At 57.7% G+C, this 20,860-nt stretch overlaps 1 protein-coding gene across 1 annotated transcript in view; it reads right to left on the reverse strand.

Moving 5' to 3' along the window:
• Positions 1-1,005: 1,005 nt before the first annotated feature.
• Positions 1,006-20,860, reverse strand: part of DOCK6 (dedicator of cytokinesis 6) — a 44,270-nt gene continuing 24,415 nt past the window's right edge. The window contains exons 24-50 of the mRNA XM_047094545.1: positions 19,967-20,059; positions 19,613-19,708; positions 18,802-18,942; positions 15,456-15,569; positions 15,183-15,353; positions 14,690-14,829; positions 14,430-14,599; positions 11,935-12,095; positions 11,601-11,783; positions 11,115-11,241; positions 10,697-10,781; positions 10,501-10,597; positions 10,232-10,366; positions 9,779-9,931; positions 9,481-9,639; positions 9,243-9,343; positions 8,158-8,350; positions 7,927-8,070; positions 4,957-5,088; positions 4,850-4,864; positions 3,417-3,542; positions 3,231-3,320; positions 2,736-2,972; positions 2,188-2,331; positions 1,998-2,104; positions 1,611-1,772; positions 1,006-1,230 (exon numbers count right to left, since the gene is read on the reverse strand). Of these exons, the coding sequence (XP_046950501.1) occupies positions 1,188-1,230; positions 1,611-1,772; positions 1,998-2,104; positions 2,188-2,331; positions 2,736-2,972; positions 3,231-3,320; positions 3,417-3,542; positions 4,850-4,864; positions 4,957-5,088; positions 7,927-8,070; positions 8,158-8,350; positions 9,243-9,343; positions 9,481-9,639; positions 9,779-9,931; positions 10,232-10,366; positions 10,501-10,597; positions 10,697-10,781; positions 11,115-11,241; positions 11,601-11,783; positions 11,935-12,095; positions 14,430-14,599; positions 14,690-14,829; positions 15,183-15,353; positions 15,456-15,569; positions 18,802-18,942; positions 19,613-19,708; positions 19,967-20,059 (3,519 nt within the window). The 3' untranslated portion in view covers positions 1,006-1,187. The remainder of the gene's footprint in view (positions 1,231-1,610; positions 1,773-1,997; positions 2,105-2,187; positions 2,332-2,735; positions 2,973-3,230; positions 3,321-3,416; positions 3,543-4,849; positions 4,865-4,956; positions 5,089-7,926; positions 8,071-8,157; positions 8,351-9,242; positions 9,344-9,480; positions 9,640-9,778; positions 9,932-10,231; positions 10,367-10,500; positions 10,598-10,696; positions 10,782-11,114; positions 11,242-11,600; positions 11,784-11,934; positions 12,096-14,429; positions 14,600-14,689; positions 14,830-15,182; positions 15,354-15,455; positions 15,570-18,801; positions 18,943-19,612; positions 19,709-19,966; positions 20,060-20,860) is intronic.

Raw genomic sequence — 20,860 nt, forward strand, 5'->3', positions numbered from 1 at the left:
AACCCCGAACCGGACTCGAACCCCGACCCAGCCTCGGGTCCTACTCGCCTCGCGCGCTCCGGCCGCCGCCGTCCCAGCGTCCCGCCGCCCGTGCGTCCTCCGCGCGCCACCGCCCGGCCGCCCGGCCCTCGGCGGTGGCTCCGCCCCCGCCCTGCCCCCTCCGGGCCGGCCCCGCCCCCAGTCGCCGGCAGCCTGGACGGCCGTGGGGGGAAGGGGGAGACAGGGGATGCCGGGAGAACGCGATTGCACCTGGACTGCAGGTGTGTGGGTGCGCGACCGAGCGAACCGGTGTCGTCCTCTCGCCCCTCCTCCCGGAGTCCCCAGGGCAGGGTCCTCCCCACCGCTGCAGCTGGGCGCCGCGGGGGGCGGGACTGGCCGGGGCCCAGCTCCGGGAGGGCGCGGGCGGCGGCGGTGGCGGCGGGAGGTCACCCCTCCCCCAGCCGGCCCAAGGCTGGAAGCGGCCCAGCACAGGCCTGGTACAGGGTGGCGTGACGGCCGCGCGGTGGGGAGTGGGGCTGGGTCAGTGCGAGGCTGCACAGCCTCCGGCTAAGCCAGGCCTGGCTTAGCAGCCTTTAACGGCAGGCTAAGCAGCCTTTAACTGCTTGGTGCCTCAGTTTCCCCAGCTGTAAAACGGGGTTAAAAATGCTTCCTACCGGATAATGGCATTGAGAAGATTCACTAACCAGGAGGTCGGGGCCTGAAGGAGGCCCCTCAGGCAAAAGGGCCCATAAATGGGGCAGTATCTATCTCGGCGCCCTTTAGGGCTGGGCTGAGTACTCTGCAAGGGTTTCACTAACGTTACTATTATTCCCCATGGGCACGTGACATTGTCATTTGTGTGTCGACTCCTCTACTAGAATGACAGCTCCACAAGGGCAGGAATTTGCCTGTTTGTCACTGCTGTGCTCCAGGCACCCAGTGAGTTCTCAGAGTCTGTCAAAGATCAGGGCGTGCGGACATGACCCAGCTCCCAGGATCCACATCAAACAGGCTGCTTATGAAAACCATTTTAAATTAGAAAAGGTAAGGAGCATCAGTGCACACAGATGGGAACAGAGGAACAGAGGGCCCAGCCCCGTGTGCAAATTGATCACCCCACAGCCCAGTCAGTGTGCAGTGGGGGAAAGGCACGGACGGTGGAGGCCAGGGTGCTGGTTCTTCTGGGCCTGGCTTCAGGCCTCGCAGGCTCAGAGGTCGGCCTTCCGGAAACTTGCTCTGTTCAAGGAGTTCCTGGGGGAAGAATGAGGTGGGTTAACGTGGCCAGAGGGCTCCCAACTCCCGAGTGCTCATCAGCCTCTCCCGTCCTTCTCTAAAGTCACAGATTCTCTCTTGGAATCTACCACCGAAGATAGGAATTGTGCCCATTTTACAGACGTGGAAATGGAGGCTCAGAAAGGCGAAGTCCCACGTCTGGGAGATGCCCCAGCCGGGATGTGAAGTGGCTGCCCAGAGCCCGCCCGGCATGCATGCACGTCCACAGAGTTGCACGTTTGTGCAAAGCTGTGAGCGTGCACACTGACGCGCGCGTGGGGTGACACGCGCCTGTATGGCAGCGCCCATCTGTGCCTGCCTCTGCCCTCTCTCTGTGGTCGGGGGCGGGGGCCGGGCACCTGAGGCCTGCCGTGGGAGGCGCCAGCAGCTGGGGCAGGCGCTGGGTGAGCAGGGGCTGCAGAGCCTCCCGCAGGCGACAGTAGTTCCGCTCCAGCTCTCGGTGGTACTCCTTCTGGTCTGGCCCTATCAGGGCCTTGTTCTTCCGCAGGGCGTCCTCACACCTGAGAGAGAGAGATGGCAGGAGATGACGCCCCGGGAGAAAGCAAGCCTGGAGGTGGGGGGCAGTCCGGGGGTGGGGCCAGGAGCTACAGTGGGAGTCTGATAGGCGGAGGGCACTTAGAGAGGCGGGAGCTCCATAAGGGGCATCAGGGATACAGAGAGGCTGTGTGGGGTCAGGAAGGCAGAGCCGTGATGGGGGTGGTGGGGGGCGCGGGGGGCAGGCCTACTTCTTGCAGAAGTCCTTGAAACAGAGCCGCAGCTTGTTATGATGCCTGAAGAGTTTGGGGTCTTCCGGGATCTCCGCCAAGAACACCTGGGCCACCTCCAGGGGCCCCTGCGGGGGGCAGAGGGGCTCATGAGGGTGTCTGCACGGCCCCTGGGGTGCTTCGGGCAGCCTGCAGGCCCCACTGGCTGTACCTGGTTCACAGTGGGCCCCACAGAGCCCTGAAGCACCATCTGCAGCATCTTGGCGTCGGGCGGGTCCTGCTCGGTGGCGAAGGCCAGCTCCCGTGTCTTCTTCTGCATGTCTTCGATGGCCACCTCCACGGGTGTCAGCACTGTCTGTGGGGGGAGGGGAATGGCAGGCACTGGCTGGGGCCTGAAGAGGTCCTGACCCGAGGCGGCCCGGGGCAGCCTGGACCCCTGCTGGGGGGGCGGGGAGGCGGTCCCAGAGGCTGTGAAATGAACAGTGTGTGGGGGGACTTCTGCCGGCCTGGATCTGGCAGGGTGGGGGCGGGCGGGGGGGGGGGGGGTCTGGTCTCAGCTGCCTGTGTCTGGCCCTGAGGACTCGGGGTGGGTGGTGGGCCAGCCTCAGGCTGGCTGGGTCTGGAAGCAGAGGCTGGAGTCTGACTGGTGTCCAGGCATAGGAGCGTAGGGTCCTCTCACCTCCCCGACCTGGGTCTGGGGGTCCTGGGCCTCCCTTGGCCTTGGGTCGCGGCGCCTGCCCTCCCTGGGGCCCCGCCCACCTCCTCGCGGTGGCACACGCGGATCCGGGTCTTGATGTAGGGGAAGGCGTGGTCTGTGCTGAGCAGGGTCTTGCGCTTGTGCTGCTCTGGCAGGTCCCCATGCGCGCGCCCGTCAGGCGTGAAGGGCGTGCAGAACAGGAAGGTGCGCAGCCCGTAGTTGCGGTCGAAGTAAGTCACCCGGTCCTTGAGCTCGTAGGTGTCGAAGTGCGGTTCCACGTAAGTGATCTGGATGTAAGCCTGGGACGCAGGGCTCAGGAATGAGGCTCCCACGGCCCCAGTACACACACATCCTCCCTGCAGGACCCCATCCCTGGAGAAAGGGGATTTGGACCTCCTTGGGTCTGGGAGCTTGAAATCTGGGGGGGGGGTCCCACATCTCACGTCTCGAGGTTTGAGGCTCTCCCAAGGAACAGGATTTGGGGTCCCCAAGGGAGATACGCTCTGAAGTTTGCCTCCCTGGATACGGGAGACCCTGGGATGGTCAGGAGTCCTCACCTTCTGTGGGTCAAGCTTGGTCTTGTCCACGGGGTTCGAATCTTTGACAATCTCGACCACGTCCTCCCCAAACCTCTCCGTGTAGAACTCCTGGGGACACGGGGCTGACTTGGGGCCACAGAGGAGCAGCCCCCACTCCGCCCAGGGCAGCCCAATGCCCGTCTACCCCCTACCGCTGGGACGTGCCTCCAGCCGGTGTGAAATCTCAGCCAGCTTCGTGATGGACGGCTCTTTATACACAAACTCCTGCTCATCCAGGTCGCCGAAGCGGGCACCATAGAAGCCCACACGGAAATACGTCCCGAACACACGCTGCGTCTGGAAGAAGGGGAGCTGTGGCCCAGGAGGCCCCTCTGGAGGTCCCCCTTGCCCCACATGCAGAAGAGGTGGGCATGGGCAGGGGGAGCCCACGAACAGGAAGTCACAGGCACAGTTGGGGGGACCCTGAGAATATTGGGGTATGGTCCCTGACGACCGCCAGCAGCTCACACCCTCTTTGTCCCCGACCTTTATCTCCTGCCTCCCCCAAATCTTTGTTCTCATTTAACACAAGCCCCTGGTCCCCGATTTTCCTCGCCCAAGCACTTCTTCAGAGTCTGGATCTCAATATGAAATTAGGATTAGGGCTCTGTTGCTAGGGCTCTGTTGAGTACAGCTGTGTCCTCAATGCCTACAGCGCTGGGTATACAGCAGGTGCTTGATAAATGCTTGAGTGGCTGAGGGGATGCATAGCCCTCTGGGACAGAAGCCCTGGCTCCCTTGTTCCAGGTCACCCCCCCCCCCCAATCCCCACCACCAGGCATACTACCCTCTACCAGAAAGAAAGGGCGTAGCTCTGTGTTCACTCACCAAGGTCGATCCGGGCAGGGTGGGGCGGGCACAAGGGTATTGGTAGGGAAGGGAGAGACATTGTCATGGGAGAGGTCAGAGGTAAGAGCCCCCAAGCTCCAGGGTCCCAGTCTATGCTGCCCCGCGTGTGCCATTCTTTGGGCAGAGACCAGAGATCTGGGACTTGCCTGTCCCACCCGGCCCCCACCCAGCCCTCCCATCTTGGCTCTGGGTTCCTGCCTTCTTTGGCCAGAAAATTCTCCCCAAACTAAGAGATGCCTAAAAATAGACCCAAGTGGGGGAGAGGCGGGAGAGGGGGAGCACTAAATGGCAATGGGGAGCAGAGATCCTGGGGGAAGCTGGGGAGACAGAGACAGACGGATCCGAAGAGACTGACAGAGAGTGTTGAGCAAGACAGGGAGAGAGAAAGAGACAGGGAAAGGGACCAAGAGACAGAGACAAAGAGAAATACAGAGACAGACAAGGAGGGAGTCAGAGCACCCCCCCTTACAGGCAGTGACCAAGCTGGCCCTGCCCGAGGGAGGGGTGTCTCTGGAGAGGTCCCAGCTGGGTGAGTCACAGGCTGCCCTCGGGATCTAGGGCAGGGAGGGGGACCTGAGGGACGGAAGGGGGGGGCGGGGGGAAGAAGTGGAGGGTGCGTCATCACCTACTGAGCACCAGCCCCTGCGGCCAAGCGGCCATGTTCCTCCAGCACCCCCTGGTGGTCCCTGACCCCTGCTGACCAGCCATCATGGGGGCCCCAGAGGCAGGTGGCCACTGGGCGGACTCACCTCCCAGCCAGAGCTCTGTCGGAGAGAGAAGGGTCAGAGTCAGCTGAGCCGTGGTGGGGGTGGGAGCTGGGGCCAAGGGCAGGGTCTGGGAGGGCATCCCGACCCACCTGGTGCATGATCTTGGTGAAGGCCTCCTGCAGTTTGCCGTGCACGGCAGCCAGCTTCTTGTAGTCTCGGTGGGCTTCCAGGATGGGGATGAGGGTCTTGTAGACCTCGTTCACTGCCTCATAGAGCCCGCCCTAGGGGGTGGGGCACATCAGGATTCCCAGCACCCTCCCTAGTTTTCTCTCCAGCCTGGAAAAGCCCACCCGCTGTGCTACTACCGGTCCTCCAGGGCTCCGTCTTTTATCACCTCCTCCAGGGAGGCCACCCTGACACCCCACCCCAGATGGGACACCAGTCTTTCCACTTGGCCCCCATAGACCCCTCCGTGCTCTCTACCATGCTTAGGATAGACCAGTATATCTATCTGTATACTGTATGCTGTATACATCTGCGCTTTACCCATGTTCCTTCACTGGGGGGAGGAGACTTTTTTTTTTTTTTTAATTTCGCAGAGAGAAAACGAAAACTCAGAGACACAACTCCCCAGGGCCAGGACCTGAACACCAGCCCTTCTGGCCTAGTACCCAAGACCTCCACCCCCAGCTGCCTCTTGGCATGTGGTCACCACCGCTCCCGAAGGGCCCCTCACCCACAGCCGGTGCCACCATGAAGCTAGCAGAAACCCTGGGAAGTTTCCTGGCCAACTGTGAGAGGTCTGCGTGTACCGTCTGGTTTATTCCCCTGAGGCTTTTGTTTGAGCCTTTAACAAAATGACAATAGGGAAAACCCCACTAGGGGTCTGGCAGCCCAGAAAATAGATCTCACCGGAAAAACCTGACTCTGAATCTGAGCGGGACTCCAGACCTCATCACCAGTTCCCAGAAACGTGGGGACAGAGGAACAAGTAAAGCAACACCATGGGGACACAGCCGGCCTTGTTCAGGCCAGAAAACCCCTTGGAACAGGGGTGCGTGGGTGGTTCAGTCGGTTAAGCGTCCGACCTCAGCTCAGGTCATGATCTCACGGTTCGTGAGTTCAAGCCCCGCGTTGGACTCTGTTGACAGCTGGGAGCCTGGAGCCTGTTTCGGATTCTGTGTCTCCCTCTGTCTCTGCCCCTCCCAAATTCACACTCTGTCTGTCCCTCTCTCAATAATAAATAAACATTAAAAAAAAATTAAAAAAATTTAGAAAGAAAATTCCTTGAAACAAAGCCCACATCTCCAACAAATGAAATGCAGGAAAAAGAAACAATTGCTTTCATGCAAGCAAGCAAGCTGGGAGAAAACCTTTTTACGACCGTGGGAAATACAATGCCTGAGCCTCAACCTATCAAAGAAAACATTAAAAACCCTTACTGTAAAAATTGGGGAACTGATGCCGTTTTTTGTTTTTGTTTTCTTTCTTTGATTCAAAGAGCCTTAAGAGACTTGTCAGTCACAGCCATCGTGGATCTTATAAATGGATCGTGATTCGAACAAACCAAGTGCAAAAAAAAAAAAAAAATTGTCTTGAGATCATCAGGAACATCCAAGCATGGACTGGTATTACAGAATTCCTGTTTATGGGGCACTTGGGTGGCTCAGTTGGTTAAGCGTCTGACTGGCTCAGGTCATGATCTCATGGTTTGTGAGTTTGAGCCCTGCATCAGGCTCCGTGCTGACAGCTCAGAGCCTGGAGCCTGCTTTGAATTCTGTCTCTCTCTCTCTGCCCCTCCCCCACTCACACTCTGTCTCTCTCTTTCAAAAATAAATGTTAGAAATTTTTTTGAGGGGCGCCTGGGTGGCTCAGTCGGTTAAGCATCCGACTTTGGCTCAGGTCACGATCTCACGGTCCGTGAGTTCGAGCCCCGCGTCGGGCTCTGTGCTGACGGCTCAGAGCCTGGAGCCCGTTTCAGATTCTGTGTCTCCCTCTCTCTCTGCCCCTCCCCTGTTCATGCTCTGTCTCTGTCTCAAAAATAAATAAACGTTAAAAAAAATTTTTTTTTAATTAAAAAATTTTTTTGAAAAAAAAAAAAAAAAAGAATTCCCATTAATCTGGTCATGCACAACTTGAGTTGTATACCAGGGTTTCATCAACGAGTCTGCACAGGGAGGTACTTGTGTGTGTGATGGTGTGATGGGGAGGGTTTGTTTAAAGCTGGAACTTCTCCAACTCCAACACACACAGAATCTCTGAGATCTTGTAAGAATGTAGGGTTCAGAGGGTTTGGGGGACCCAGGACTCTGCATTTATAACAAGCCCCCGGGTGATACCCATGCTGCTGGTCCTTGGACTACACTAAGGTTTAAAAACAAGAAAACAATAAAAAAAAAAACTAGCTGAGTAGTTGTGTGGGTTTCATCAAGCAATTTGTGAAAATTCAGATCTTGGGGCGCCTGGGTGGCTCAGTTGGTTAAGCGTCTGACTTCGGCTCAGGTCATGATCTCGCAGTCTGTGAGTTCGAGCCCTGCATCGGGTTCTGTGCTGATGGCTCGGAGCCTGGAGCCCGCTTTGGATTCAGTGTCTCCGTCTCTCTCTCTCTCTCTCTCTCTCTGCCCCTCCCTTGTTTGCGATCTCTCTCTGTCTCTCAAAAATAAACATTAAAAAAAAAATAAAAAAAACAAAAACAAAAAAAAACCAAAATACTCCATCAAAACCAAAAAAACAAAACAAAAACACTAGAGGCAAAGAGAAGATGAAACAAGAGAGTAAATACTGGTGGTTGTTGGATTTGAGTGCTGGGTATGGGGGCGATGGTCCAATTTTTTCCTTTTAGGCGTGCTTGAAATTTTCTATAATAAAAAAAAAAATTTTAATAGCGGCTGAATGTATCGAAGGCTTACTACGTCCAGGCCTCGTTGTCAAGGGTTTTACAGGGAGAGTGGCAGGTAACGTGAGCTGGTGAAGGTCCCGGTTGTCCTCTGCAAATCCCCTGCCCAGAAAGGGACCAGGCAGCAGCTCCGCCGTGAGTCTCCGGGAGCAGATCTGATGGCGGATCTGATGGCGCCACCCCGGCCCGAGCCCCAGGTCCCGCGGCCGGCCGCAGGCCTCACCATGGTGAAGTAGGCTGCCGCCTGCTCCAGCAGTCCCACCAGCCCCAGCTCCGTGAAGTGCTTCCCGGAACAGAAGCCCTCCTCGTCAGGCGACAGGATGTCGTCGGAGATGGCCGATTCCTCTAGCACGTTGGATGAGATGTTCTGTGGTAGGAGGCGGCGTTAGGCCCCGGCCCCACCCCACGGGTGCCACCGCCCCCCACCGCCAACCTGTCCCCCCGGGCAGCTCACCTGGAACGAGACGCAGCCCACGGGCAGGTAGCGGCTGTCCTCCAGCAGGGCGAGGTACTCGGCCACCAGGGCGGCCGCGTGCACCATGCACTGGGCGGCCTCCGCGTGGTTGCCCAGCTCTGCATGTTTCCCTGCCATGTTCTGCAACCACGTGAGCCGCAGGTCGGGGGAGCCCTGGTAGCCGCGGGCAATCCTGGCATGCATGGGGGTGGCAGGCGGGGGTGAGGAGGTGGGGCACTTGCCCTGTCCCCACTGCCTATCCCTCACTTGTCCACCCCCTTTGCTTGTTACCCCAGCCATCTGCGCCTCTCACCAGCCAGGCTCCTCGGCCAGACCCCCATTTACGTGGGGCCTCCTCACCTATTGATCTGCTCATCTCTTTTCTCATGTGTCCTTCTACTTGTCTCCCACCGACCAGCCAATGGCCTCACCTGCTTAATCTTAAGCCACGCCCTGCTCCCCCATTCCCCTTGCTCGAGAACCATGTCACTGTCCTCCAGGCCCGTCCATCCCGTCTGCACCCTGCCTTCCGTCTCCATCACCTGTTTCCCGTCTCCTACTCCCCAATTTCTTTTTATTTGGTTCAAAAATTTTTAACATTTATTCATTTTTGAGAGACAGAGAGAGACATAGTGCCAGCGGGGGAGGGGCAGAGAGAGAGGGAGACACGGGATCTGAAGCAGGCTCCAGGCTCTAAGCCGTCAGCACAGAGCCCGACGCGGGGCTTGAACCCATGAACCATGAGATCATGACCTGAGCCGAAGTCAGACGCTTAACCGACTGAGCCCCCCGGGCGCCCCACCCACTCCCCAATTTCTAGCCAAACCCCTCACCTCTCCTCCAAATCACTTCTTTCCTGACCCATCGTCACCGGTTGGTACCTCACCTGTCCCTCCCACCTGTCCCCTTCACTTGTCCTTATTCTCATCTGTCGCCGTCCAGTGTGTGTTCACCTGGCACCCTTTTCCCCGTGCACTTACCTGGCCTCCCCTTACCTGTCTGCCCACCTGTCGCTGTCACCATCTACTCCCCCATCACCTGTCTGTGCGGGAGAACGGCCGCAGGTCCCGCCTGGCCCGCCTCACCTGTACATGAGATCGATGAGCATCTCCGGGTCCTCCTGATGCTCCTTCATCTTCACCGTGTCCGTCAGGATCATGTGCAGGTTGAACATCAGGTCCTGGACCTGGAGCCGGGGAATGGCCAGGGGCCAGTGAGGGCGTGGAGAAGCCACCAAGCGTGCCGGGCAAGCAGGCAGGGCGAAGCACAGGCTGAGGAGGGCGTGGCGGGGGCGTGGCGGGGGCGTGGCGGGGGCGGGGTCACCTGCTCCGCGAAGGTGCTGTCCCGCAGCCCCACGTCCTCCTCCGCATAGGTGAGGATGGTCTTCAGTGACCGTCTCAGGTGCTCTTCACTGAAGCTCTGTGTCGTCCCCACCAGGGACGAGAGCGACATGGTCACTTGCATCTTCACGCGGGCAAAGTTCTGAGAGGAGCCCGGGAGGAAGAGCTGTGAGGCCTCGGACTCTGATCCCCAGGGCCTTATTGACCTGCCCGCGTCACCCGTCCCCCCTCCTGCCCTCCATCTGCTGCACTGACACCTCCTACCTGCCCCTCCTACTTACGTTGCCGATCTCGAAATTCTGGCGCATGAGGAGGTAGAGCGAGGCGCTGGCGTGCGTGCGGATGGTGCTGATGCGGCTGCCGCAGTGTCGCAGGAGCCTCAAGCAGAGATCGGCACACAGCTCTGTGTCCTCCTCGAACAGCAGCTCTGGGAACTGTCCCCCAGGGCGAGACAGACACTAGTCGGCCCCTCCCCATTCTGGCACGGAAGGTCCCGGATGGGGGTGGTGGCAGGGGCATCTGTGTTCTGCCCGCTTTGGCCAAGCACAGTGGGCTTTGGAATCACCCTTGCTGTGTGACTCTGGGTGAATGACTCTGCCACTCTGATCCTCAGTTCCCTCCTCTGCAAACCATGGCTAAGGAGGGTCTGTCCCATGGGGTTGCTGAGCACATGGCAGGTGCCCAACGGGCGGTGACTATTACTCTGATAACCGTGACCGTCGAATGGGGCTTACCTTGGACACCAGGGCTCGCTGTGTGGCCAGGCCGTGCTGCAAGAAGAGGGCACTCTGGGCACTGCCCAGACTGTAGAGCACAACTTTAAGCACTGCGCCTAAGACGCTCTCCCGGGCCTCTGACAGCATGACCGTCTAGGGGGTCAGAAATCCAGCTGTTAGGGACTGAGTGGCTTACGGGCTCAGGGAAAGAGAGGGATTGTATGGCCAGAGATCACGAGGCACGGTGATGGGGTCGGAGTTCAGGGAGACGCTGGCTCAAGCCCTACCTGCACGATGATCTCCAGTGTGTCCAGAACCACCAGGCTTGCCTCGGTCGCCAGGTTCCCATCCACCAAGGCCTCGTGTTCCATTTCATCCTTGGTCCTGGAGGGGACGGGAGGGGGTTGGGGGCTGAGGTCCAGGGACACCGGTTTTTCTGGAAGCCGGTCTGACCCCAGCAAACTACTTCCTGCCCACACCCACTTGTCCACACGGTCTGAGGTCTGTCTCCAGTGTGTGATGCTCTTCCGCCAGCGGACGTTCTCCTGGTTCCCAAAGGGACTCCTCTCTGAGACACGCAAGGCGCATGTTCACGGATGTGCGAAAACACAAAGACGTGACCGTGAGGAGACGCGCTCAGGCATTAAGATACACGTGTGGGATAACCCGTGAGGACACTGGGTGACACGTAAGCATGAGAAGGGAACACATAGTTAAACATGAAGGACATGTGAGAACAGACAGGGAACACAGACACCCGTGTGCACAGGGATGATGCACACGCTTTTTTCTGGGAAAAATGAGCCAGACATGGAGGTAGGGATGCCCCCCTCCTGGGGTCCCTCAGACAAAGGCTGGGAGCAGCTGGTGGGGACGTGCACAGGACACATTTCCCCCTCACCACGACTCCGCCGGACCATCTCCTGTCGTGCTCCAATAGTGCCCAAGATGGCTTCCTCCAAACGAGCCTTCATGTCCAGTGACTTCTTGAACGTGAGACTGTTGATGCGCTCAAAGGCCTTTTTCCCCTGTGAGGACAGAGAACGGGTTCACGGTTGACTCTGCCCTTTTCTGTGGGACCTGGGCTACTTGGTCCCACTCATTCATCCTTTCTGACCTCCAGGATCCTGTGCTTGGAGACACAGTTCTCCCCTTTACTGAAAGGTCTTGGCACCTTCCAGGGTCTATTCACAAAGGCAATTCTCCCTTTTCTCTTTGGCTCAGCACAGAAACAGTCCACCCCTTTACCCTCAAACCTGCAGGAAGCTGTGCATGAAGACAGTCCACCCCTTCGCTCTCGCCCGCAGCACCCCAGGGACCTGTACACACACTCAGCCTGCCTCATACAGCCCGTCCCCCACCCCCCGGCCCACTCCCACCCCCACACCTTGTACTCAAAGGCAGCGAGGCAAAGGTACAGCAAGTCCAAGAGACGACCCAGCTGAGGGAGGGCCAGGTCAGCAGCCCAGCGCTGCAGGAGGGCTGGCTCAGCATTCTTCAGGACCCACAGCACACACACCAGTAAGGTCCGGCTGGACTCGGCAGAGAGGGGGCAGCCTGAGCGAGAAGCCTGGGGCCAAATAGGGGAGAAGGTGTTCAGAAGGGGCGGAGTTGATTTTCATTTCCTCCAAATTAAGATGAGAACTGGCCTGTCAGTATATCATTACATAACTTCTATTACCAGGTTGGAGGGTGTCTCTGGGGACCAGTGCCATACTCACTGCCACTGGGCCCTGGGAGATGCTAGCCCGGGAGCCAGGGGCTAGGGGGCCACCAGCGATGGCCATGGCCACTGAGGGGTTGATGGTGCCTCCGATGTCCCCTTCCCCTTCTGTGTCTGAGTCGAGCATCGAGGCCAGTCTTGACCGTTGACCTGGGCCCTCTGCGGGGAGGGGCAGGAGGACAGAAGAAAGAACCCTTGGTAAGTACCGTCTCTGTCTCATATTCTCGCTCAAAGTTCACCTCCTCAGGGAAGCCTTCCCTGATACCACTCCCCCAGACCAGGCTGAGGTCCCCCGTCATCTATTCTCAGAGCTCACTTTTTATGCTTGTCGTTAGACACGTTTCTCACGCAACTGTTCGTAGGATCCACAAAGGCCTGAACTCCATCTGCTTTGGCTGCTCCTACATGCTCAACACTTAGAATGCGGCCTCGGGGCGCCTGGGTGGCGCAGTCGGCTAAGCGTCCGACTTCAGCCAGGTCACGATCTCGCGGTCCGGGAGTTCGAGCCCCGCGTCGGGCTCCGGGCTGATGGCTCGGAGCCCGGAGCCTGTTTCCGATTCTGTGTCTCCCTCTCTCTCTGCCCCTCCCCCGTTCATGCTCTGTCTCTCTCTGCCCCAAAAATAAATAAACGTTGAAAAAAAAAAATTAAAAAAAAAAAAAAAAAAGAGGGGCGCCTGGGTGGCGCAGTCGGTTAAGCGTCCGACTTCAGCCAGGTCACGATCTCGCGGTCCGTGAGTTCGAGCCCCGCGTCGGGCTCTGGGCTGATGGCTCGGAGCCTGGAGCCTGTTTCCGACTCTGTGTCTCCCTCTCTCTCTGCCCCTCCCCCGTTCATGCTCTGTCTCTCTCTGTCCCAAAAATAAATAAACGTTGAAAAAAAAAAAATTTTTTTTTTTTAAAAATAAAAAAAAAGAATGCGGCCTGGCCCTCGGGCATAGTAAACGTTGACTACGAGGAGGAGGATGATGATGGCAACAATGGCGGTAATAATAATAATAATTAACAATAATAAATGCCACCGCTATTACCACAGCATCAACTGGCACTTACACAGAGTCTCCGATGTGCCAGATGCTACTGTAGGCACTTTGAAAATATTAACTCTTAATCTTCAAAACAACCCTGCAACACAAATACTCTTATCATCCCCACTTTATGGATGAGGAAACTGAGGCACAGAGCGATTATGTCACTTGCCTGGGGTCACGCAGCAAGGTAAATTAGGATCTTAAGCTAAATAGTCTGGTTCCAAACTCTATGATCTTCAAAGAGTAGCCCTCATATCCCCTCTCAAAAAAAGCTTCATCCGAGAGACAGGAGCTGCCGACAAATACAGAACTGGTCTCGCCCCAGAGAGTCTTAGAACATTAACTGAGCTTAACTAACACTCCAGCCCAGCTTAACCTAGCTCGGTTCCTGACCAGATTGAGGTGATCAGCCCATTATCCCATCTGCCTAAGAGAGGGAGAGAGGGGCCCTCACTGGGAAAAGGACATTGCTTCAGTCACGATGCTTCCTTTACATACAATGTCCAGGATACGATAACGAATTACAAGACAAAGGAGGAGGCTAGAAAATATGATGGACAAGGAAGAAAAAGACAACAGAAGCAGGCACACACACTACCAAATGTTGAAGTTAGCAAACAAGGACTTTAAACCATAAAGTGGCAGAAAAGACGGACAAACGCGGCTACCAAGCTGGGAAATTACAATCGAGAATTGGGATCTACAAAAAAAGAAAAAAAATCAAATGGACATTTTACAGCCGAAAATGATAACATCTGAAAACTCAAAAGACTGGACGCAGCCAGAGAAGAGATAAGCAGAGAGCCTGAATACAGGTGAACAGAAAAGTTGCCCAACTGCAAACAGAATGGAAAACAGAACGGAGCACAGTGGACACATGTGATGCGATCAAGAGGTCGAACGTACGTGTAATTGGAGTCCCAGAAGGAGAGAGGCGAGAAAAGAAGGCAGAAAAAAAAAATTCAAGAGATGAAGACTGAGAATTTCCCCCAAACGACAGAGGGGCTCAACCCAGAAATCCTAAGTCTGTGTTTCCAACTATACGCTGTCCCCCAGGTGCCAGTGAATGTGGAAGACGAGTGAATGAATGAACGTGGGGCTCCAAGCACCCCCTCGCCCGATGCTCCCCACCTTCCTCTCCTCGTATTCTCTTCCTAGAAGATCATGTTAGAGTCACGACTCCCGTTTACAGTGGGGTGACTGCCCCAGTATGCCGCTCCCCAGAGTTTCACATAACCTTAGGAAGTGGCCGAGGCCACCACTGTCCCCATTTAACAGGCTCAGAGAGGCCGATGGCTTTCCTGGGCCCCACGACAGCACTTGAACCTCCTCCCCTGACCCCACCACCCGTGCTTTTATTCCTAACCCTGCGCCCCCCTCCCCTATCCCCGTCCTTCCTGACCTGAGCTCGCAGGGATCCACCCAGCCCCTGGATCGGGTAACCCCGTCCTGCCCCCGGCCCACTGACCAGCAAAATCATGCAGTCGTGGCAGCGTGTCCCGTGCGAGTGACAGCAGGGGTAGGTACAGCTCGGCCACACGGGCCTTCACGGCAGCCTCGGTGTAGCGGGGGTCAGCGTCATGGCCACAGAGCAGACTGTGGACGGCACTGATGGCCTTCTTGTGCAGCAGGGATGCCCTGTCGCGGAGGGAGGAGCTCAGGATGGGGTGGGCGTGGCCCCTGGACCTTTCCACCAGCCCCGGGGGCCAGAGGGGGGCCTGTGCTCACCCCTCGGCCTCAGGTTCCAGGGCCAGCGCCAGCTCCGTCAGCAGGAGCCCAGCCAGAAAGTGCTGCTGCCGGAACGGCCCGCTCAGCTCGAACATGCTGGTCACCTTGGGGTCTGGGGCCTGGCTGGAGAAGGTGGAGCTCTGCAGAGGGGAGGAGGAGGAGGAAGCGGGGATGGCAGGAGGTCAGGGGTCAAGGGTCAGAGGCCAGCGACTGGAGTTACCCACGTGTGAGGTGTCAGGGCCTGGAGTCAGAGGTCTGAGAAACAGCAAATGGAACCCTGGTTGAGAGCGAGGATTTAGGGGTGAGAAAGGAGAAGCCGGTCCTCCCGAGAAATTGGCAAGAAGGAGGGGCAGAGGTGGAGGGTCAGAGGTAAGGGGTCAGGCCCCCGGGGCAGCGGCCCACTGTGAAGCGGACAACTGAGGGACCCACAGAAGACGGGTTCAGGCGAGAGGTCACAGGTCAAGGGGAGGAGCCAGAAGAGAGGCCAGCCCACCTGGGAGGTGGTGGAGGATACGGAGGGCGAGGGCGAGGCCGGAGGCGACAGGGGGCAGCAGGGGAGGTTGAGGGTCACGTAGTGCTCGTGGCTGCACAGGATGCGGGTGAAGTCCATGCGCAGGGTCAGCAGCAACGCCGGGTTGGGGGCCGACTGCAGCCGCGTGGCCACCTGCGGGGTAGGGGGTCGGTGAGTTACGTTGCTCGGCCCGCCACACCCACCGCCCTGCCCTGTCACCCGCGGGTGCGCTGTTCCCGCCGGGCCCGCCCCTACCTGCTTGTAGTGGGCTCGGACCAGGCTGAAGACGAAGCCTCGGTCCGCCAGGGACAGCAGATCGCTGAGGAAGAAGGCCAGGCTGGCGTTGAGGCGCTCGGCCAGCTCCGCGTCCTGGGGGCACAGGGTCTGTCAGCCCGCGCCCACGTGTCCCATCGGGCCTCAGTCTCCACACTGGGCCTGGCTCTCACCACGGCCACCAGGGACCTCCAGGACCCGCCTCACTGCCCCACGGCCTTGGGGCTTCTTGACGTGCCTTCATTTCTGGGCTCCTGGTTGTCCTCCTCTGACTGTCCCTTCCGGGCCCCACGGTTATGTGTCTACACTCCTCGGGACTCTGTTCAGAGCACTGTTTTCGGGGCACCCGGGTGGCTCAGTGGGTTAAGCGCCTGACTCCCGACTTCGGCTCAGGTCGTGGTCTTACAGTTTGTGAGTTCGAGCCCCACGTCAGGCTCTGCACTGACAGCACAGAGCCTCCCTGGGATTCTCTCTACCCCTCTCTCTCTGCCACTCCCTCTCTCTTTCCCTCAAAAGTAAGCAAATTAACTTTAAAAAATAAAATATAAAAGGGCCACCTGGGTGGCTCAGTCAGTTGAACTTCTGACTTCAGCTCAGGTCACGGTCTCACAGTTCGTGGGTTCGAGCCCTGCATCAGGCTCTGTGCTGACAGCTCAGAGCCTGAATCCTGCTTCGGATTCTGTGTCTCCCTGTCTGTCCCTCCCCTGCTCACACCCTGTCTCTCAAAAACGAGTAAACATTTTTAACAAAGATATATATATATATATATATATATATATATATATAAAGTCATTTTAAAAAAAAAAAAAGAGGGACGCCTGGGTGGCTCAGACTCTTGATCTCAGCTCAGGTCATGATCCCACGGTTCTCATGGGTTCGAGCCCTGCATCGGGTTCTGCACTCACAGTGTGACGCCTGCTTTGGATCCTCTGTCCCCCTCTCTCTGCCCCTCCACCCCTCCTCACTCTCAAAAATAAATAAATGTTAAAAAAAATTTTTTTTTCAAAGAACCCTGTTATTTTTCCTTTCATTCGATTTCAATAACACAATATGGATGGCAGAAACTGGCTGCTGACTCCCCTCAAATCCTCTCCCCTCTCAGAGTACTGGAATCCTTCTTCAGAGTTCAGAGCTGGGTAAAGACTACATTTCCCAGCCTCCCGTGTAGCTGGGGATAACCATGTGACCACATCCTGGCCAAAGGGGTTTGGGAAGCAGTGATACGGTCGCTTAAACAGAAGGGACAGGTCCTCCTGTTCCCACCCCCTTGTCACACATCATGGGGCAGGTACCACGTTGAACCGCAATGGCCAGCCAGGCCCACCCTGTGGAACCCCCTGCAAGCCACCTATGCTCAGAAATCAACTTTGGGGGGCGCCTGGGTGGCGCAGTCGGTTAAGCGTCCGACTTCAGCCAGGTCACGATCTCGCGGTCCGTGAGTTCGAGCCCCGCGTCGGGCTCTGAGCCTGGAGCCTGTTTCCGATTCTGTGTCTCCCTCTCTCTCTGCCCTCCCCCGTTCATGCTCTGTCTCTCTCTGTCCCAAAAATAAATAAACGTTGAAAAAAAAAAAATTAAAAAAAAAAAAAAGAAATCAACTTTGGTCACATTGAAACCACTTGTGATTATGTTTGGGCACATTAACCTCTGCCCTACTTGGTACACTCCCAGCAATCATTTTAGGAAGCATACGGGGAGCATCTTCCATGTGCCAAGTCCTGCGAACCAGACAGACATGGTCCCTGCTGCTTGTCCAACTCACAGTCTTGGGTGCGGGGAGGCAGACAATAAATAGAAGACTTGGAGATACTCCCATGTGCTCTGAAGGAGACTGAACAGGGTGCTGTTTCGAGAGAAGCCCCAAAGACAAGAGAAAGCCAAGAGGAGAAAGGCATCCGGAGCCCAGAACATAGTAAGTGCAAAGGCCCTGGGGCAGGACGTGCCTGGAAAATGTGAGGAACAGCAAGAAGGCTGCTCCTGGCTGATGCTTGCTCTGCCCTCGTGCTCTCATGAGCCACTCTGTGGCTTCACAAGGTAGCCTCGGTGGCCCTCACTTTCCTGCAGCCCCAAAACACAAAACACAAACCTGCCTTAGCTCCGAGTCCACGGTGGGGACAGAGACTGGGTCTTCCTTGTGCGCTGAGCCTGACACAGTCAGTGCTCGAGAAAATGTCAAATAAAGCAATGAAACCACTGGGGCCCATCACTGATGCCTCCCTGGCAGCTGGGACGATGCTGCCTCTCGGGGCTGCTGTTCTCTGCAGCCCTTTCCGAGGGACGTTTCCTCACAATCTGGGTCAGCCCCTGGGAAGATAGCCCCTGGGGAGGCCCCAGTGGAACAAGGTCGAGAACTTTGAGACCAGCCCAGAGGTCGCGGGAGATTGCACAAGGGCTGACTTGGGTTGGGCCAGCAGTTCAAAAATCTGGAACGTTCCTTATCAAATCCAGAAGTCCCATTTCTCCTTAAAAGTCGTGCGTCCTGGCCACAGCTAATGGGTACATGCCCTCTAGGCCATCAGAAGCCTCACTCTCCCCAGGTGGTGAGGGCGTGGGCTTTGGAGAAGGTGGCTTGGGTTCAAATCCCCATTCTGCCCCTTCTCAGTTATGTGGTATCGGCTTGTGACCAGTCATTCTCTGCCTCAGTTTCCCCATCAGCAAAACGGAGGCAACAATAATACTGACTTCACGGGGGTAGTTGGGAGAATTTACTATGATTCATCTAACGTGTTTAAGATACACAGTAAGCACTCAGATGCCCAATATTGCTACTATTATCATTACTATGATTGCCTGCCCAGCTCCTAACACCGGAATTAGTGATCCAGGTCCTGGACAATCATCAAGGTCTGAGAACATCGATGTCCATTTATCGAGCACTTACTGTATTCCAGCACTGTAGTAAGGGCTAATGGATCTGTTCTATCGCCTTCCCACCCTCATCAACTTCCCATTCTTACCTTTGCTCACTCTACTCCAGCCATACTTACCTCCTAACTGCTCCCCTAACAGCCCAGGCATGGTCCTACCTCAGGGCCTTTGCACTCGCCGTTTCTACTGCCTGGAAGGCCCTTCCCCCAGACAGGGCATAAAGTGCTCCTTCCCCTCCCTCAAGTCTCCTCGAAACATCAGCTCCACGAACACATAGATTTGGGTCTGTTTTGTTCCACTGCTGTGTCTCTAGCATCCAGCGCAGGGCTGTGCCCACAGTTAGTGCTCAAGAAATAGATGCTGAGTGAACAGACTGATCTGGCAAAGGGGGTTCGTGGTTCCCCGCCTGGCCCGCTCTGCGGCCTCTCGCAGACCCCTCCCACTGAGGCCCTTTCCCTCATACCTTGTATACCCGGGTGATGACTTCCAGGCCCACAGAGCCCACAAGGGCCGCGATGTCGTCCAGGAAGCGCCCAGGGAAGCGAAGCTTGCGGGGCGTGTCCAGCCGCTGGCCCAGAAGCAGGTGCAGGGCCATGCTTTTCACCTGGGGGCGGGGCGAAAGCCGAGGGGGGCTTGGGGGACCGGACCGGGGGCGGGGCTCACTAGAAGGGGGCAGGGCTCGAGGGGCTGGGAGTGGTACTTTTGCAGCAAGGCGGAGGGGCTAGAGGTGGCCCTAAGGGGTCCTGGGTGGGGATTGAGCTGGCAGTGGGCGGGGCCTGAGTGCCTCCTAGGCAGGGTTGGGGAGGCTGAGGGAGCCCGGGCGGGGCTGGAGTTGGTCTCCTGGGGCTAAGTATGGGGGTGGGACAGAAGGTAAGACTTGTGAAGTGGGACTTGAGGGAGCCCACCTGGGTGGGGTTTGAGGGCCCCCCTGGCACCTCTAGAAGAGCTTGGGGGCAGAGGCTCAAGTCTGATCACAAGGGATTCCCTCTCTCTCCGGGGAGATCTCTTGAGAGCGAGGGGTCTCCTCCCTCGTTAGGGGTCTCTCAGCGGTCTCTACAATCTCACAGGGAAGGTGGGGAGGGGTCTTTTCTCTGCCAAGGGGGCTTCCGGGGGCCTCCCTCTGGGGAGAGATCCCCCTCCGGTGTCTCCTGTCTCACTGCGTGGGGGGTCTCTTGGGACCATTTCCCAGGGGTCTTGGGGGCAATCTCAGAGGGCTCCTTCCCGAGGAGAGGGCCTCCCCTGGTGTCCCTCGGGCAGGACGGAGGGTGTCTCACCATGAGCTGGAAGAAGAACCAGGCATGCTGCAGGACCGTCTCTCGCACGGCGCTGCCGCTGACCACCCACTGCAGGGCCAGCTCCTCGTGAAGCAGCTGGGGGCAGGGGCAAGGGTCACAGGGAGCTGAGGGGCCCGCCCCATTCCCTCCTCGGGGTGGGGGGGAGGGGGCGTGACCGGGATGGGATGCAGCTGCACGGCTTGGGGTTAGTGTAGCCGGAGACCATGCGGGAGGAGAGGGAGCAGAAGGAGTCAGCATGCCCTTTCCCTGGGCCTTCTAGACCCTGCTGGGCTTCGGGGGAGACAAGGCGCTCTGGGGCCAACGCTGTGTCACCCGCCCCCTCCCTCCCACTACCTTCTGCACAGTGGGTCTCGGCTGGGTGGCCGGTGGGGCCAAGGAGGAGCCCTCGAGGTAGAAAGAAGTTCGGCTAGAGCTGCAGTCGATGGCCTAGGATGGGATGGCCGGGGGGGTTAGTGAGGATGTAGGCGGTATGGACGGGGGACAGGCGAGTCCGTGTGGATGGGCCGAGGCGGCATGGATGCGAGAGCGGAGGTAACAACGATAAAGGTGGGTGACGGAGGGGAAGAGGAGCATAGTGAAGACAGAGAAGGCGGTGCCCAGCAGGGTGGACGGGAGAGGCGAGAATGGGGACAGGAGCCCGTCGGCGAGGGTGGACGGGACACGGGCACACACCCAGCATGGGCGAAGGCGGCAGAAGGAATGGGGTGCGGGGTGGACACGGAGAAGAGGGAGGGTGCGGTCCGAGAGACTCGGGGAGGTCGGGGTGGATGGAGAAGGGCACCGCGGTGGAGGAGAGGGTGTAGACAGTGGAGTGGAGTATAGACATGGGGTCAAAGCGAGGACAGAGGAGACAGAAGAGGAAAAGAACAGGACAGAGATGAGAGGAGGTGCTGGTGAGGCGCAGCGGGAGCAGCCGAGAGCCCTGGGTTCCAGGCCCGGCCCTGTTTGAGCCTTGCTCGCAGCCTTGCACGGCCTCGGTGCCCCCATCTGTGAAATGGGGATGGGGACCCACGCTCCCCTCCTCCTTTGCTGGTCAGGAGGTGAGGCCGCTGGCAAAGAAGGGAGGCCCGGAGATGGGGCCGGCCTCACCCCTGGAACCTGCACGGGCCTCGGCACTCGAGGGACCCCCAGCTCCCACAGTCCCAGCAGGGCCCTGGCCCCTCAGAACACACTAAACGGGCCACCCACTGGCAAAGGCCAGACTCAGTGTCCCCTCCTGCTTGGAGC

The sequence above is a fragment of the Lynx rufus genome, unplaced genomic scaffold, assembly GCF_022079265.1.
Source record: "Lynx rufus isolate CCGP_SWC_20201006 ecotype Redwood Valley unplaced genomic scaffold, mLynRuf1.p SCAF_4, whole genome shotgun sequence".
In the NCBI taxonomy this organism is placed as follows: Eukaryota; Metazoa; Chordata; class Mammalia; order Carnivora; family Felidae; genus Lynx; species Lynx rufus.